Here is a 16,595-nt window from a genome sequence, read left to right as displayed (position 1 = left end):
TAACCAGTAAGGATTGCTCTCAAATATTAAATGTTGAACTGGTTGAACTGCACAAATCCAATTATAATAGTTTATCACCTATTTTATCTTGATAACATGTGAAAAAAAAAACATAAAATAAATGATCACTTTTAAAGGCTCCGTGCTCAATTAACCAACCGACAGACAATAAAACCAATCTGGCTCACCAGATTTCCTTGCCCCGTCAGCAATTCAATCTTTTAAATGATGCCACCTGGCGGCCAGATATTTAGTTGCAGGAACCAAAGCACCCCGCCTCCATTTATTTATTTATTAATTTGGGGAGAGAGAATAAAGTGCCCGCGCGTGTTGAGCAAGGGGGGGGGGGACATCAGATTCTCCGAAGCGCAAGCAGAGAGCGGAGCATCTTGCACATTCTTGTCAGACGACTAAAGTTCAAAAACGAGTCGACATCCTCAAGGGAAGTGGACCATCCTGCACTTGTTGTGATCATTTGTTTCTGGCTGGGTTCCTTCCCAACTGTGTGCACCAGTCATCCAAAAGCATTGACGGAACTGGACGTTTATCCCAGGTAGGTTCACGTCATTGCCTTTTTCACTGCACTTATTGCAACCTGTAATTATTATGATTATGATCATTCCAGTGCATTTCCAGTATAATATTCTTTCTGCACCTGTGGATGCTGCATGTCTTAAAGATGGGAGGAGAAAATACATGGTTGACAAATTACATGTACAATGGAATTCTATTCAGATTATATTCGGGAAGATACGCTCGGGTGAGCTTTTCTTCTTTTTGTTTGGGGAAAAATATAAATGTCACTACATCTCTGGGTGAGCCGCATCAAAATGGAATATACACAATGTGTCATACGCTGCACTCTGCCCTTTAATATCGCCTCAGTTCTTTTTATTTTTTTATTTTTTTTACTTTTCCTGTCTGGAATTGTGCACACAAGCACATTTTCACCTTTATTCCATTCCACATGATCCAAAGATTACATGACAGTTTTACAAGAGTGGCTGGCCCTAGCTGTAGTTGTATGTTTGCAAAAAAAACTTTCTTTTGATGTAGGTCACTTGGAAAATTTAATTCAGTTCGACAGCCCTGCAGTAAATGATTTTGCTAGCAGATGGCTCAATATTCTGCTTTGGTGGACATGATTATTTTCATAAGACTGCATGATTCCACCCTTTACCTGTTTAATTTCTTTGAACACGGCATCATTAATTCAATGCTTTCTCAGCCCTGTCAGATCGGGAGCCCACAAGCAAGCAAGCACTGTCCTAAGCTTTCATGTCTTAGCCCTTGCAATGCGCTTTGTCACAAATTGACCCAAAGTAAATAGTGTGTAGATGTTTGAATGTTGGAGCTAAGGAATTAGAGTCAGCCAAAAAAAAAAAACATCAAGTGCAGACAGCTGTGCAGGCATACTGTGAGTCGGATTTAATTCTAGCCCGTGGACCTGCTTTTCCTCTAAATGACATCTAGTTTGATGTGACAGAGGGACATCCTTTGACTTTTATTCACGGAGACATTTTGAACGCGATACTCGCCGTGGAGGTTCATCGGCAGCCAACCTGTGTGAGCTTTGCTACCACACAAATCAAAACACCGGATGTCGCCGCTCATGTGGATGAAACATTCTTTCAATTCATCTAATGATCAAGAAAAATGTGAGGAAAATTCCTGAAGATGCGAATTCGGCCTCATTTGATTTCAGCCTATTTATAGCATTGACTCATTCACTCCCATGGACGCATATAGACGTCAAAGTTGTATTTGATCTTTCACGTCGATATGAATCAATGGCAGTGAATGAGTTAATGTGTCGTTGCTCAAAGCAACTCCGGAAGGAAAATCTGAGTGACATTGTTGAAGAGCGCAAGAGGCAGGTCAACCTTTTCTCCACTTGTTATATTATTGAAGTCTTGTCAGTCTAATCTAGTGGAATAGAATGAGTAGTGTCCAATTAGTCAAGCTTGAGTTGAATTTTTCCCCCTGACTTAATGCTCCTTCTCAAGACTTATGGCCTTTATTTCCTCTGCTTGGTAATGAAAGCAACAATATTTATTATGAGTCATAAATCAACGCTACGGTGGGAATCGTTGAATGGTGAACCAACAGCCAGGTTAAATCTCTCTTTGATTAATCACCGCCGCTGCACCTCGGTGATCAACTGTGACAAATATGTTGACGTGAGCAAAATGTTGACCTTTGACTTTGGGAACGTGGATGCAAAGTGACATCGCTAACCTGCTCGTGCTGCAAAAGAAGTGTTTTTTTTTTTTTGTGGCTCCCTGCAGAAAGTCAAAGTAACATTTAAATGTCAGCTGAGATCAGGATCATAAAATCCACCCGCCCCGTCCATAAAAAAAAAAAAAAAAAAAACGTGGATCAATAGCAAATTTACAATATTAATAGCAGAGCTGCAATGATGTGAAGATAATTTGTTGTAAATTTGGCTTTGTGTCAAGGAAAAGCTCTCAGTATCATGAAGTAGTCAAAGCAGTTCTTATTTTCTTTTGAGAGATCTTACTCATGTTGCATTTTTTTTAACATTGATGATCTCACTTTTATTAGGAGACAAAAATAAAAACCTTTATTGAGCCCTAAACCTGTTTTTAGTGCTGATGCTTTGTGTTTTATTTGGTGTTAATTTGCCGTGAGGCAATCTTCGGACGTTTGCCATCGTTCCTTCCTTTTAAAAATAATCATATTCACCATTTAGGTCTGCTGTAACTGGACATCTAATGTGTTTTATTTGGGCATCCAATCCCCCAAATGTGTTGACACATTAAGCCAAATGGAATTAACACAAAGTGGAATGTATTCCTCTGACTTGCACAGAGTATGTTACACCATATAACAACAAGAAAACCTTTTTGCTCTCCGAGATTGCCCGATAGCTTAGCTGTGACCAACAATGCAAATTCATTGATGATCATTCACATTTTGAGTTTCAATATTTCTCATTATCTGGAATCAGGAAAGTTGGTGGAACATTAAATGCTGCTTAGCCTTTTATCTTTTTGATCCTTCAATAAGAGATTTTGGATGGACTTTATAGAGAGGAGGGAATTTCCCATCAGCCCAACATTGGATTCAATTACAATTTTTTGCAAAACCATTCACGCACCGATGCACCTCAATCATGAGCTTTTTTTTTCCTGGGACTTTGTAGTCCTTGTTACATGACTATATATCACATTAGCCAACAAATATGTCACAGCTATGCAAAAAGCCAACACTGGTTTCACTGGCATGTTTGTACACAGTTTGGTCTAATCACACACAAATCAAGTCAGACTTCCATGAAAATTTGGTATCCGACTCATCAATATACATCTCACTTAAGGTTTGTTTCCACACCTCACAGGTTTAGAAAGCATTATTTATGAAAGGAATAAAACGAGCAAACTTTTTGCCTACTTCCCCAAAACCCCTGCGGTCAACCCCTGAGCAATATAAATACAAATATTGTATTGGGGTGGGTCACATGCAGACCATGCGTCTTTTTTAATTGACAGAGACATTGGAGAGAGATGCCCAATATTTGGAAGCGTGCAGAGACGGAACCAGACCACCTCGTGTGAAAAATCACCTCACTGCATATTCTTAAAAAGAAACTTTAAAAGGCTTCATTTTGATTCTACACTGCAATAAATACAAGTCTTAAAAGCAAGTTGCACCTCAAGCAATGCAAAGACACAACAATTCAGTCCTGTTATGCGTTATCTGGATTTTATAAGTTCCCGCCCACATGCAACTAACAAGTGAGACCAAGCCCAAAATATATACAGTCAAACATACATATGTTTTTTTTTTTTCGATTGTGCTCCTTAAAAGCTGGAAATGTATTTTTAGTGTGTGGAAAATATGGCGAACACAGCACAACTCTGGATTGGAAGTGTTTTGGCGTTTCTCCCAAAAATAATTGAAGCAGTTTATCACTCAACTCCTTTGAGATTTGTGGATAATGGAATGTTTTTGACGTTGTGGGTTGTCGCCATCTATCACTTTTGCCAATTTCTGTGGCAAAGTACACCATCGGCATATATAAATCGATACATAATCCAGAAAATAAAGCCACACCGGGGCTGATTTGTATTTTAATAGATGTGACACAATGCCGAGAACCCATGTGTGATTTCCAATAAAACAGCATGATTAAGTTTTGAATAGAAACACCTTGAAAAAGCTGCAAAAAAAAAATTACAATAACAATTCAATTCAGAATGAATGAAGCTTGTCCTATAGTCAATTTTCCTTTTCGTCCTCCAATGCAATGGATTTCTTCTTTTGCAATGGATGTCCTCGATTCCTCCTGCTCATTTTGTATCTCTTCAAAGATACAAGGACAAAAAAAATAAATGAAAAATGAAATGGCTAGTACAATGGAAGGTTTATGATCAAGGCACATTTATATATTTTAGTTTTGGGACAATAGCGCCCAGAGGTAGTAAACGACTTTAGAACATTATAAGATCAGTCCATTTTTTTTTCCCCTTTATTTTTTGTGACCCTCTCTAGAATTGTTTCTCAAAAGCAAGTCATTTTTGGACAGAATGGTGGCGATACACAATATAGATCACGTTATTTTCACAAAGTTGTTAACAACGAAATCAGTTTTATAGTCTGCCAAACAACAAAAGTCAAGTCAAGTCAAGTTTATTTGTATAGCCCTAAATCACAAGCAGTCTCAAAGGGCTTCGAAAAAAACAGCTCAATAACTTCAAGGAAGATGTTTTAATCCTTAGCTAATAACAAATAATAATAAAAAAATAAGCCCATCACCTGTAAATCATTTCAAAAACAGTAAGACTGCAATCACAGGTTTTCCTCACCAGCAAAAAGTAATTTGGGGAAATCTAATTGCAATGTTTTTGATTTTTTTTTTCTAACCAGGCAATTCATTACTTTTTTAAAAATGTATTACCATTATTTATTAATTGATGAAATGGATTACTTTCGCAGTGGCATAAAAAGCCATGTGGTAGCTTGTAACAGCTGTTAAGGTGGTTCGGGGTGAGGCTCATCTCTTCATCTCTCCTTCTCCCTCTGCTGCCTTTCGCTCCCGTTACAACTCAAAAGCTTCTCCCCCCCATTGCCCAAATACTGCCAGCAGTTTGAGGCAGACACAATTTTTGGTCAGCTTGTCCAAATAACATCATGTGCTGACTCCAACTTGTCTATATTCTGTCACTCCAGTGTGTTAAAGCAAACTAGGATGGAATAAATTCACATTGGGATTATTTGAAATGTACTTAGTCAACACAGACTAATGATATCATTGTATAAAATTGTTAACATCAATTTACGTGGCCTCAGCAACGCTAAGGAAATAAATGGAAGTAGGCCACCGAGCGCAGCAAAGCGTCATAGCAGGCATTTGAATTTCAAAGTGCCAGAGTAAATCAAGTTTAGCGAGAGGCAAAAATAAAAATATCCAGCACAGCTTTTTCTTTTTTTTTTTAATCAAATATGCTGTGTTTGCAGTTTGCTTCAGGGTTTTACTCCTCCCGAGGTATGAACGTATAAAGGCTACATTGAAAAGATGTGCAATTACATGTGATTACAACACAAAAGAAAGCTCCAAGGAGGTTTTTAACTCCACAGTATGCGTGGTAAAAAAAACAACAAGGCTTCTTTACTTGAAACGGCTTGTTACGGTTACTGTGACACAATTTATTTATTTTTTTTTCCAAATCAATTCCCTCTTACAGTAGACTGAGATTCATTTTAAGAAGTAAATTGATCGAGGCTTTTTGTTCCGTTAAGAGGAGCAGAGGAGCTTTAGAATGTGCCGTTCCAGTCTTTCCTCTTTGCCACCAACAAGACTGATTGATGCAGGGAACTGTTACAGTAACACGCCGTATCGATTTCCTAACACAGGTCTATGAATGTTCCCCATCTTGACAATCCAATTCCCCGAGCTCCAACTCTCTTTGGGGGGGGGTTTGCCTTGCCCGGTCGAGGAATAAAAAGTGACAAAATACTGAGCACATAACCCCAGTTTAATTTTCTCTTTCCAGATGGACTGGCTCACACCTGAGCTGTGAAGTGTGTTATGTGAGCCAAGGTGTTTTCCCACCTCGCTGGTGGTGGGGAGAGATGCTGCACTCCGTTGCCATGACAGCAGAGGTTCTCTTTGTTCTCTGGTTCCTGATGAATGGGGCTGAAAGTAATCCTCTAACGACTCTACCGGTTAGCCGTGAACGTCTGGAAAGGGTCTTGACCCAAGCCAGAGAAGACAAAGCGCTCCCCGAGGACAACAATACTTTGGGTCTGAACAGAACCGGCACCAACCGTGCTCGATCCAACCTCAGATCCAAGGGTGGGAAGTCCCAAGAGGTGTGGAGCGATCAAGATAAGTTCAAAGCAATTGACGTGGGTCCCACAAGTGACGTCACCCTCTCCTTGGAAGCCATCGACGAGTACGCCTACCCGGACTACAGGGGTAAAGGCTGCATGGATGAGAGCGGTTTTGTATTCGCGATCGGTGAGCAATTCACCCCAGGCCCGTCCACGTGCCCTTGCCTCTGTACAGATGAAGGTCCTCTGTGCAGCAAGCCCGATTGTCCCAGGGTGCACCCTCGCTGCATTAAAGTGGACACAAGTCAATGCTGCCCGCAGTGCAAGGAGAAAAAGAACTACTGCGAATTTCGAGGAAAGATCTACGCTTCGCTAGAAGAGTTTAAGGTGAGTTCAGAATCAGCGTTCGCTTTGCAAAATCTCCTTGGACGTTCAAATTGTCAAGCACTACATCAAAAAAACAAAAAGTCATGAAGGGCAAAGGTCAGCACTAGAATATTTCTGTCAGCTCGTTTTCCAAGTCTTCATACGGTTACAAGTGTAGCTTGAGATTGCTCCCAGATGTTAGAAGCAGTTTTATGACAAAGGTGTGCTGGGCTGAAAAAAAAAAAAAAACTTCTGACACAAGCATCATACATTGGCCCTTGGCTGTGCCTTGGGATTTGCAACAGGCAGGTTGTTATGCGTGATTGCTAACTTCTTTGGGAAGTGCTGCCGCGCTCCATTTTTCAAGTAGCATGCGGAGGCAAAAGCCTCTGCAATCAGCAACAATGCTGACAGAATTAACCTTAGTGCGCTTGATAGGACCAAAGGTGTGCTGCTATGCACAAGGGACTGACAAACAAGCCTTGCACAGAGCTGCAATTTGTACACAATCAGCTACGGTCTTTCCTGGCTCATGAGATGAAAAGGAACATTTGAAGAACCGAGACATTTTGGAATCATTCTGAACACGACACACGGCCAGAACAGTTCAAATGGATGGTCTATAGCCGTCAATGGCAGTGAATGAGTTAAATAAAAGAGGGTGTGTACACTTGTGCAACTACTTGATCTCAACTGCTAATTTTTATTTCCCTCCACAAAAATAATATTTTTTTTTTCAATTGGGTTTAACAGGTTATACGTCACATTAATGATGGAAAAAGTTTGGAAATGAATGATCATTTTGAAATCAGAAAAATGAAAGCAATGAAAGAATAGGCTTCTCGGAATAAAAGATGAAATGAAAGAGGCTGAGGAGAATATTGAGGAATAGTACAATCGTACCGTTTAACTCCATCCTGAAGGAGAGATCTCACAAAAACATTCTGCCCCAAGGCCTTTTTTCACAACACCAAAAAAAAAAATGCAATTTTTCCAGAACCCATCATCCAATTTTCAAAATTTCAGCTGCATTGTGCTCAGGTTGAAGTATCCATCCCAACCTAACAAAATGTTATCACGTTGCTATAGTGAGACAGGGATAGCATGGAATTAATAATAAAAGAAATAATCCTAAAATAAAAAAACAATGCCTCCGCTGTGTGCATGGGTGAACTCATTCAAAGTATGCTAATGATTTTTTTTTTCCAGGTGTCATCGTGCGAGAAATGCCGATGCGAGCCGAGCGGAGAGGTGCTGTGTTCCGTGTCGGCCTGCCCTCTGACGGAATGCGTGGACCCGGAATACGAGCCGGACCAGTGCTGTCCCATTTGCAAGAGCGGTAAGTGGAGGAACTTCATTTCAAAGATCACATTCAGTCAGTCCATTCAAATCAGCAAAGGAATGGCTTCATCACTCCTTTGTGTAGTTGGAACTTAGTAGCTCCTTTTTAAAGGTCATATATTGCACGCAGCTAATCAATCATGTCCTTCAACATTTTTGATCAATTGTTCCCAGCTAATTTGAAAGAGAGGCGGCAGCATCTGCTCTGTGCTAAATTGATGGTGCTATTATGAAGCGGAGGTACTGTACCTTCATATTTTGTTGCTGCTCAGTCCTTCCGAGACAAATTTGTTTCCAATCATTGAGGAGAGTATGATCTTTTGTTTCCTTCGAGATGAAGACTAACAAAGATGATGCAGTAGAAAAGCGACAATCCCTTCAAAGTAGAAAAGACAGATGATTGCGTGATCATGCCGGCGCAGAAATTCATGAGACATTTTCAAATACTTAACAAAATGGCATTCAAAAGAAATACAAAGAAATCTAGATTACGTTCCAACCCGATAAAATGATCAAAGTAGACAAATAAGAGATAATCCATGTCATTATGTAACATTGAAATACAATTCAAATGCGTTGATAAATTGCTGATGATCAAAAAACCAAAATCAAAAGTGAAAATCTGCTTTCTTTCCCCAGGCAGGCAGGCAGTGACAGTCATGTTTAGCTGCTGCATTTTGGCAGGCAACAAGATGATTGTTTGCTCGCTTGTAAAATACGTACATGCCCAAAGAGCTTTGTGTTACATTTAGGCACTGCTCCAGTTTGGATTTGCTGAGCTTCAGTTGTATGCGCATCTGTTTGGAGACAGATGTGGCACGGCTGTCAAATAATATTCACAAGCGCCCGCCACCAAGCCGTCATGCTCTTTTCATCCCGGGGAAGGATTTGCTATGTTGCAATGGAATCCACCCCCTATTACCATAAGCTTGACTTGTCCAACACAACAAACTACCGTATCATAATACAAAAATAAAATGATTGTGTCCAACAGAGGTAAACCTCGCTACTTTATCCATGATTACTTTATTCCTATCAGAACTTTGCAACATAAGTATTGAAACAGCCATCTTACTGTGCTATGGAGCGCAAGATGAGACTTGGTGGCCCTTTGAATAAAAATAAAAATCATCAATTGATAGCAAATACAAGAAAACTCAACTCATTCAACCTTTATCATGATCACTGTCTCGAATTGTTGATTAATTCCTAATCCATTTTTAAAAAAATGGTTGACTAAGTCACATGATCAGAAGACTCATACCTGTCAGGACCCAACACAGCGATGGCGAAGCGAGAAATAGCAGCGTATTAAATGATATCATCTGTTCATATACCCTGTAGCCAGTAAGACAGGAAATGATACAGGCAGTGAGCTCTGTAATTAACTGTGCAGCGCTACCAACGTGCCACCTTTAAAACAATGAAGCCATCCCCAACCAAAAGTCAGCCAGCGGACCTGAGGGGATCATCCAAATATAAGTTTTGCCCTCATCGGACCTGGCCACTTCAAATTCAACAGCGTATTTTCGTCACTTTGACAATGTATCGCCAGCGGCTGAATGCGTTAAGGGAAGAAAATTATAATTAACGTAAGGTTGAAATGAAATTCATCGTCCTTCATCACCAAAAGCCAACTAGAAAACAAACGCTATAAAAAAATAAAAACCAAAATGATACATGGTATTGCCAATTGGAACAAAAAAAATACAAAAGACTTGCTCCAAAATAAAGCAGTTGTCATTGATTTTTTTTGTCTTTGCGGCTACAATACAAAGGAGCTATTTATTTTGTAAAAATAAATAGTTATGACTCACTGCCACATTCCACCTGTGACACAAAACAAACTTTGCGGTAATTAGCGTAAAATAAGGTTATCGCCGGCCATTAAAGTTGTCGTCCTGCTCGCATATGCTATTTAAGTGTAGCAGATGTGTCACATCAAAGCTCACATCATTAGTGGGAAAATAACAAATTACTCATCCAGGGGTGCTTTAGCAACGACTGACTGACTAAATTGCCGTAGCTGTGTGAATGTTCCAAGGTACATCAAAATTGAGAAGACAAATCACATGTCATTTAGCCAGTCTGCATTTTGCAAGTATTGCAACGTTTGATGACTTGATCAATTATGCACCGACATTATCGTGGCCTTTTCAGACATGCAAAAATCGATGCCTATGGCAGGGTCCCCTGTCTCAGATGTGTTATTTGTTCGTTATGCATGCAGACATTTGGTGGAAGCGCCGAGGGATGAAGATGAAAGCGCCAGGTATCGCTGATATCTCGCCCAGACAGTTGTTCATGAATATCAAAGGACAGCTGGTGAATGAAGGCAACTTTCACTCATCCTTAGATCATTCTTACCTCTAAAGTTTGGGACTGACATTTACGAGACGCTCTTTAGTTTCATTGAACAATAGCGCCACATCATTTCCAGCCCTTCTAGACAAACACTCTTTATTTTAAGAATCGGATTGTCTTACAGTCCTCCCTGAGCCATCACCAAAATATTGTCGGTAGGACTCACCTGGGATTGTCTAGTAAAGAAGAACTTTCAACTCCAAGTTCTAACCAGGAGAGGAACATTGTGTCAGAGTGGACCATGTTCCTGCTTGGATTCATCCCGAATTTGAATGCCGTGGGAGGACAGTCCATGAAGTGAACATAATACGGCCGTGTGTATCAATTGGAGAGTGCCCTCACCACAAAGACTTCAAGCTTGCATGATTAAAGTCTCTTGTCATGATCATAACTGGGTCTGGGTGCATAGCCATCTGTTTATCTATGGCACACTGCAGCATTTCCATGGCAACCTTAGCTTTACCTTGGGATGGCACATACATCGATTATAATAATCCTTGTGGATTCTTTTGGCTGCAGGTAGAAGCAATGTCCAAATGTCTTCTATTGTGGCGCCCTAAATGTCCACATTACCGACTTGTCGGTTCTACCCGTCTGAAGAGAAAACTAGATGGCCCGCTAGCTCACTGGCAGACTTTAGAATAACGTCTCGGCATCGCGCAGTACCGCAGTCGTAGCTCATCCGTTTTATTGTTGGGTTGGGACTTTGGAATGGCAATTTTGAAGGGGTTCGCAATTAGTCCAGCCTTTAGCCCAGTCCCAATTTCTGTTGCTTCCTGTGTCGCCCGCCCGCCGCTTTGGGCAGATGGTGAAGAAGAGGTTGGCTGATCTGCAGTCCCAGTTGCTGTCATTAAATGAATGATAGAAAGGATATATAAGTGGTTATTCCACTTATGAGTATGAAAGTGAGAACCCCACCCACAAAGCCTTCTAAAAGGACGCCCCGATCTGTTGCAACTTGACGAGTGGCGGGTCGATGCTTTCGCTCAGGTCACCATCTCGGTTCATCAAATCAAGCTAATCGATTCTCATGCCCATCTCCTATTTTTCAATTCAAAATGAAGGTTCTGCCTTTCAAAGATGAAAATAACAACATTAAAATCAGAGATGCCTCTCCATAATCTCAATGGAAATAAATTGTCCTCTACTCTCGGAGGTCATCATCTTGGTAACGTACAAGGAAAAAAAAAGATGATTTTCTGAGACCCAGACATTAGGGTCAGCGCTAATCTGTGGGGGGGTGATGATAAACGATTTGAACCGGAGCCAATATCACTTCAAACTGTGCAACATGAGACATGGTGGCTTTGTTGCCAAGAGCGATAAAGGCTCATTTGAATTAAGGCAAGTATTAAGGGCCTCTTAAGATGTGCCCTACACGCTGCAAAAAAGAAACCCGACATAAATACTATAAGAAATGTGTTGCTTGTTTATCTTCGTGGCAGCCCAAGAGGAAAGAAGCACTATCATGAAGAATAATTGAACACATTTGACCCTAGACAAGCCTGGTAAGACATTGGGCTTCATTCTGGTATTTTCTTTTTTGTATAAAGTCAACAACAACCAACTTTGCATCATATGCAAGTGGAGATCTTGCAGGTCCTTTTAAAAGTCCCTTTGTCTATTTCCTGCATGATAATGAAAAAGGCTCCATTTTCATGAAGGACATTAAAAACAATAGGTAAGGCGCCGGTGTCCCGGTGGATTCATCCATAAAGATTATAGGTGGTCTGACTGGATAAAAGAAAAAAAGATCGTGCTGGATGGAATACAGACACTCGGAGCTATTAATATCATGAATTCATTTATTCATGGTGTTGTTAAATTGCTCCTTCATGTTTTATCTTTACACATCAGTGACACTTTTATCCTGTATTTATAATGCAAATGCACTCAAGAAGTCCATTACCATGAGTGATTTTATCTACTTTTCTCTCCAGGTAATTGAGATCTGTTGTTTTTTTTTTTTTTTTTAAAGATGGGATGTGAGGGTTTGAAAGTGTGGCGTCTTCTGTTGCATGATGTGGGTGCTGCTTTTCAAGCTACAGGTGCTCATGGCACATCATTTCCATATTATATCTTGGTAAACAGTCGCAAACATCTAGCTCCACAGTCTGTGAGTGTCATTGAAAAGCTCTTGTGCTACCAAATGTGCTGGATAGAAAATACATGTGGAATGAAACCATGTCAAAAGAAGAAAATAGTCATCAAAATGAAACCAATGCAGGGTTGACGTGTGTTTTATAATATTATTCTCCTTGCAACTCTTTGACACGCTGCTGTAAGGATCCCTAATGATGACAAATGGGAAAGGACAGCCGTCCGCGGCCACAAGACGAGATGTTCCCCAGTAAAGAGTGCATGGCGGCATCTAACGGACCTATGAATGTGTTGAGCTTGACATTTTGACAGGCTGTTCGCATTGATTGATGTGCTAGCAGCACACCTCTTCTGGCTGCTGACACCTCATGAAATACGGCGGCGGCTCCTCATTCTTCAGTCCCCTAATTACATCGTAATGTAGAACCAGCAGCTTGAGAGCTTGTTAGTGCAAGAAATGGCTATTGTTATGCTATACCTGATGCTGCGAGACACAATTCCTGTCGAGTTTATATTTCGTGTGGTGAGGCTGGGGAGATAATGGATGCTATATGGCCTTTTTTTTCCCCGTGGTGGCTGAAGGAGAAAGCATGAGGAGAAAACAGCCATTCAAAAGGGTAGACAAAGAAAAAAAAAATCCATAATTTATTCATTTCTAATTCAGGGCTAAAACACATTTTGTGTCTTTTTGTGTCCAGATTTCCACTACTGCTTGGGTAACATTAGCAAAAGCGTCCAATGGGACACAAGATATATATATATTTTTTACATTTATCTATTTATTCATTTATTCATTTATTCATTCATTCATTTTCATTTATGTATTTTATTTATTTTATTGATCCATTTTCATTTATTTATTTTATTTGGCATATTCTCTGGTACCAGCAGTTAGATTTGTGCTTGAGGCAAGTTCGGGAAATAAGAAGAAAAACATCTTAATTTTGAAAGGAATTCACAAGAAGGTCTTAAGAGCTTGGCGGCACGCTGAGCACATCCGTGAGGCGAGAGAGGTGGGTGTACCCTGTACTGGTTGCCAGCCAACCACCATAATGTACTTGTTAGAGGATCACAAAGTTAGAGGAGGGAGGGAATCTTCTAAAAAAAAAAAAAACATTTTTATCGTCTGTCAGAGATGGTTGTTTGGAGATATGGCGGTGCATTCATCTTGATGTGAACTGCTTTACACAAATCAAAATTGATAGCATATTGGGTGGTAAAAGGAGTACTCGCAAACAAGCAAAACCTGAAACTAAAAGATGAATCTTTTAAAAACATGACTGAATTAAAAAAAGGGCCGCAGTTCACTTCAGGTTTGCTTCGTTGAGTACTAAGTGTGTGTTGACCCAGGCCTTAAAAAAAGAAGCCTTTGGAGATGCCAAAATGATTGAACATTTGATCTTTGGCCCTTCCTATTACATCAGTAGATACATTTTCATGTTTTGGATGATGGATGTACCAAAAAAAAAAGGTTCCTTCCGAGTCTGATGCTAAAAGGAAAACGTTTGTGTGCATAAAACAAGGGCAAGCCACTCAATGGTCTCAAGAGCCTGTTAATGGCAGTGAAAAGCTAAAATAGAAGCAAAGCATGGATGATGCATGGCAGTTTGAGGGAAAATGTCAGCATGTAAATTGCACCTTTTAAATGACCCTGGTGAAAACATCCTGTAAAAATGTCTTCTATGTTGCTTGGCTTCTGATTACTGCCGGTCAGAAAAGGGCAATACACCACAGCCACGGTATTACAAGCCTTATCGCAAAATGTGATATTTGTGAGTCTATTCAATTATTTTCCTGCCCTTTTCATCGTCTAACCATAACGTGATTTTGGGCCAGGCCAGATTGTGTCGTGCTCGCTCGCGGTCTGTTTGTCAATTTGACAATTTTTGCATTATCGGTGAGCTAATTGTGATTCCGGAAAGACGACCCCGATGCCGGGAGGCGCCATGTTGATAAGCCCTGCCGGTATTTTGTATCAAATGTTCTTTTTCATGTCTTATCGAGTGGCGCTTGTAGCTTTAATCTTTATGGATGAAAGATGGAGCTGCACACAATGTTCATAAATGTCCTTCATGGGGGCAGAAGTAAAGCCAGTCTTAGGTGTTCTTTAAGAACAGGACATTGGACTTTTCTGCAAAGCCCTGACTAAAATCCTACCAAACATCTGGAGAAGGTAACCTTCAAACATTGAGACAGCTGGAGCAGTTTGCTCAAGAAGACTGAGACAAAATGCCTGTCAGATTATATTAGGAGAAGCATACATTTTTTTGGGTGTAATAAATCTATCGGGCCAGAAAAATGAAGCAATGCCTGATTGACATTAGTGAATGTTTATCCACCCAACCATTTCTTATTTTGCTTCTGCTAAGATCCAAATCTGCTTGTGGTAGTCCTACTTTAGGACCTGGATGACTCGCATCAATTTGTGAGATCACGCCGAAAGCACGTTTGAGTTCTGCATCATTACATCAGCAAATCGACTTTTGAATGGAATAAATATGAAGGTTTTTTTTGGTCGGGCCAAGTCAAAGAGCAGTCTTGAATCTGATTGAAATTCTGTAGCAAAATCTTTCAAAGGCTGTTCATGCTTGAAAACCTGTGGCCGTGTTGCTGAATTATAACAATTGTGCAAGGACGAGTGGGCCAAAATGTGAACGCCAATCGTAGTAAATGCTTGATTTCGCTTGTTGCTGAGGGTTATGGTTGCAATCATTTTCCACCCAGGGTGATATAGATTGATTTATTTATTATTATTATTATTATTATTTGTATTTATTTATTTTGATTTAAAATAATAAAATCATTCATTTACACGACTCGCAATTTGTGCTGACTTGCATTGTCTTTATTTTGGTTTGACGATGCGAAACATTGAAGTGTGACAAACGTTTCTCTCTCTCTCTCTCTCTCTTTCTTTCTCATTCCGTTTATTCCTTTGCAATTCTCATTTCCGGTTGTTATTGTTGCCAACAGGACCCAACTGCTTTGCAGACACAACAGTGATACCGGCCGGACGAGAGGTAAAGATCGACGAGTGTACAATCTGCTACTGCACGTACGAAGAGGGCACCTGGCAGATTGAACGCCAGGCCACCTGCAGTAAGAACGAATGCCAGCGCGGTTAGAGACTGGCGCCGTGAGAGCAACGTTGGCGAGCGTCACCCACGTCCACCCGTGTGAACACTCAGCCTTTCACCCAGACCTCCGGACATCAGGGTCAGCCGTCTCAACATTTGGAGTCTGCGCTAAGCAAAGGCTTTGATGAAGATTCCTAATCTGCACATAGAATATTTATTTATCTATGTATTGAATTATTTATGAATATATATATATACACACACACAAATACTGTCTCGATGTCATTATGCTGTACTAGGTACACCTATTTTTTATAGTCTCTGTATTTTAATAATGGGCCTCATTGACTGAGCGAATGTATAGAAGGCTGAAACGTTGACATTTTCAAAATTCTGACAAGGCTCAGATGAGCAGCCGTCTCCATCTGACGGGCGCTGCTCTTCAAAACCATCAAGCGCCGAGCCAAAGGTGAATTTAAAGCTGACTGTTTCTGACTTGTACTGTATGTTCTTTAGTCTCTTTGGATGTTTCAAGCGTGCTTTGATTTGAAAAAGTGCTTTTTTTTTTTTGGTATCTTGGTGCTCTATGTTTCTGTTTGAAATAAACAGCAGTCTGTGGCTCTGCGGGAGCTGGCATGAGGCTTCCCATCAGCCAAGAGCTTGTTTACTTACTAATAAAGTGTTTGGTTTCAGTGTCGTCGTGACACGGACCTTAGATATGAGTCAAATTGGAATCTTAAGAGGCCCTCGGAGGAAGCCGCTTTTTTTTTTTTTTTAACTCGCGACCATACCTGACCCCGACCAATTCCCCAACCTAACTTGGCTGAATACAAAGTGAATGATTTAAAATATCTGACATAAAACCTACTGGTGTTCCTCCCAGGTTGAGTTGTATATTCTTACAAAGTGAATCTCAGAGCGAATCATGGCGGCAAATCCGTTATGTCACTTAAAAACTGAAAGGTAACCTCGACATGTCAACAGACATTCATTCATTCATCCATCATCTATCCTCACAAGGTTTCGCGGGCATGCTGGAACAAATCCCAG

The 16,595-nt window shown here is 40.4% G+C and overlaps 1 protein-coding gene across 1 annotated transcript; it reads left to right on the top strand.

The window, feature by feature from the left end:
• Positions 1–424: 424 nt before the first annotated feature.
• On the top strand, positions 425–16,035 carry vwc2 (von Willebrand factor C domain containing 2). The gene is made up of 4 exons (XM_085922383.1): positions 425–553; positions 6,018–6,684; positions 7,873–8,002; positions 15,442–16,035. Exons 2-4 carry the CDS (start codon positions 6,097–6,099, stop codon positions 15,591–15,593), a joined length of 870 nt encoding a protein of 289 aa, XP_085778509.1. The 5' UTR covers positions 425–553; positions 6,018–6,096; the 3' UTR covers positions 15,594–16,035.
• The last annotated feature ends 560 nt before the right edge of the window (positions 16,036–16,595 follow it).

The sequence above is a fragment of the Syngnathus leptorhynchus genome, chromosome 10 (assembly GCF_054491065.1).
Source record: "Syngnathus leptorhynchus isolate UIUO chromosome 10, UIUO_Slep, whole genome shotgun sequence".
Taxonomy (NCBI): domain Eukaryota; kingdom Metazoa; phylum Chordata; class Actinopteri; order Syngnathiformes; family Syngnathidae; genus Syngnathus; species Syngnathus leptorhynchus.
This window is presented reverse-complemented; position numbering and strand designations above follow the sequence as displayed.

Coding starts and splice junctions, on each gene's coding strand:
- vwc2 (XM_085922383.1), top strand. CDS start 6,097: ATGCTGCACTCCGTTGCCATGACAGCAGAGGTTCTCTTTGTTCTCTGG. Junction 6,685..7,872: donor CTTCGCTAGAAGAGTTTAAG/GTGAGTTCAGAA, acceptor TTTTTTTTCCAG/GTGTCATCGTGCGAGAAATG. Junction 8,003..15,441: donor CTGTCCCATTTGCAAGAGCG/GTAAGTGGAGGA, acceptor TGTTGCCAACAG/GACCCAACTGCTTTGCAGAC.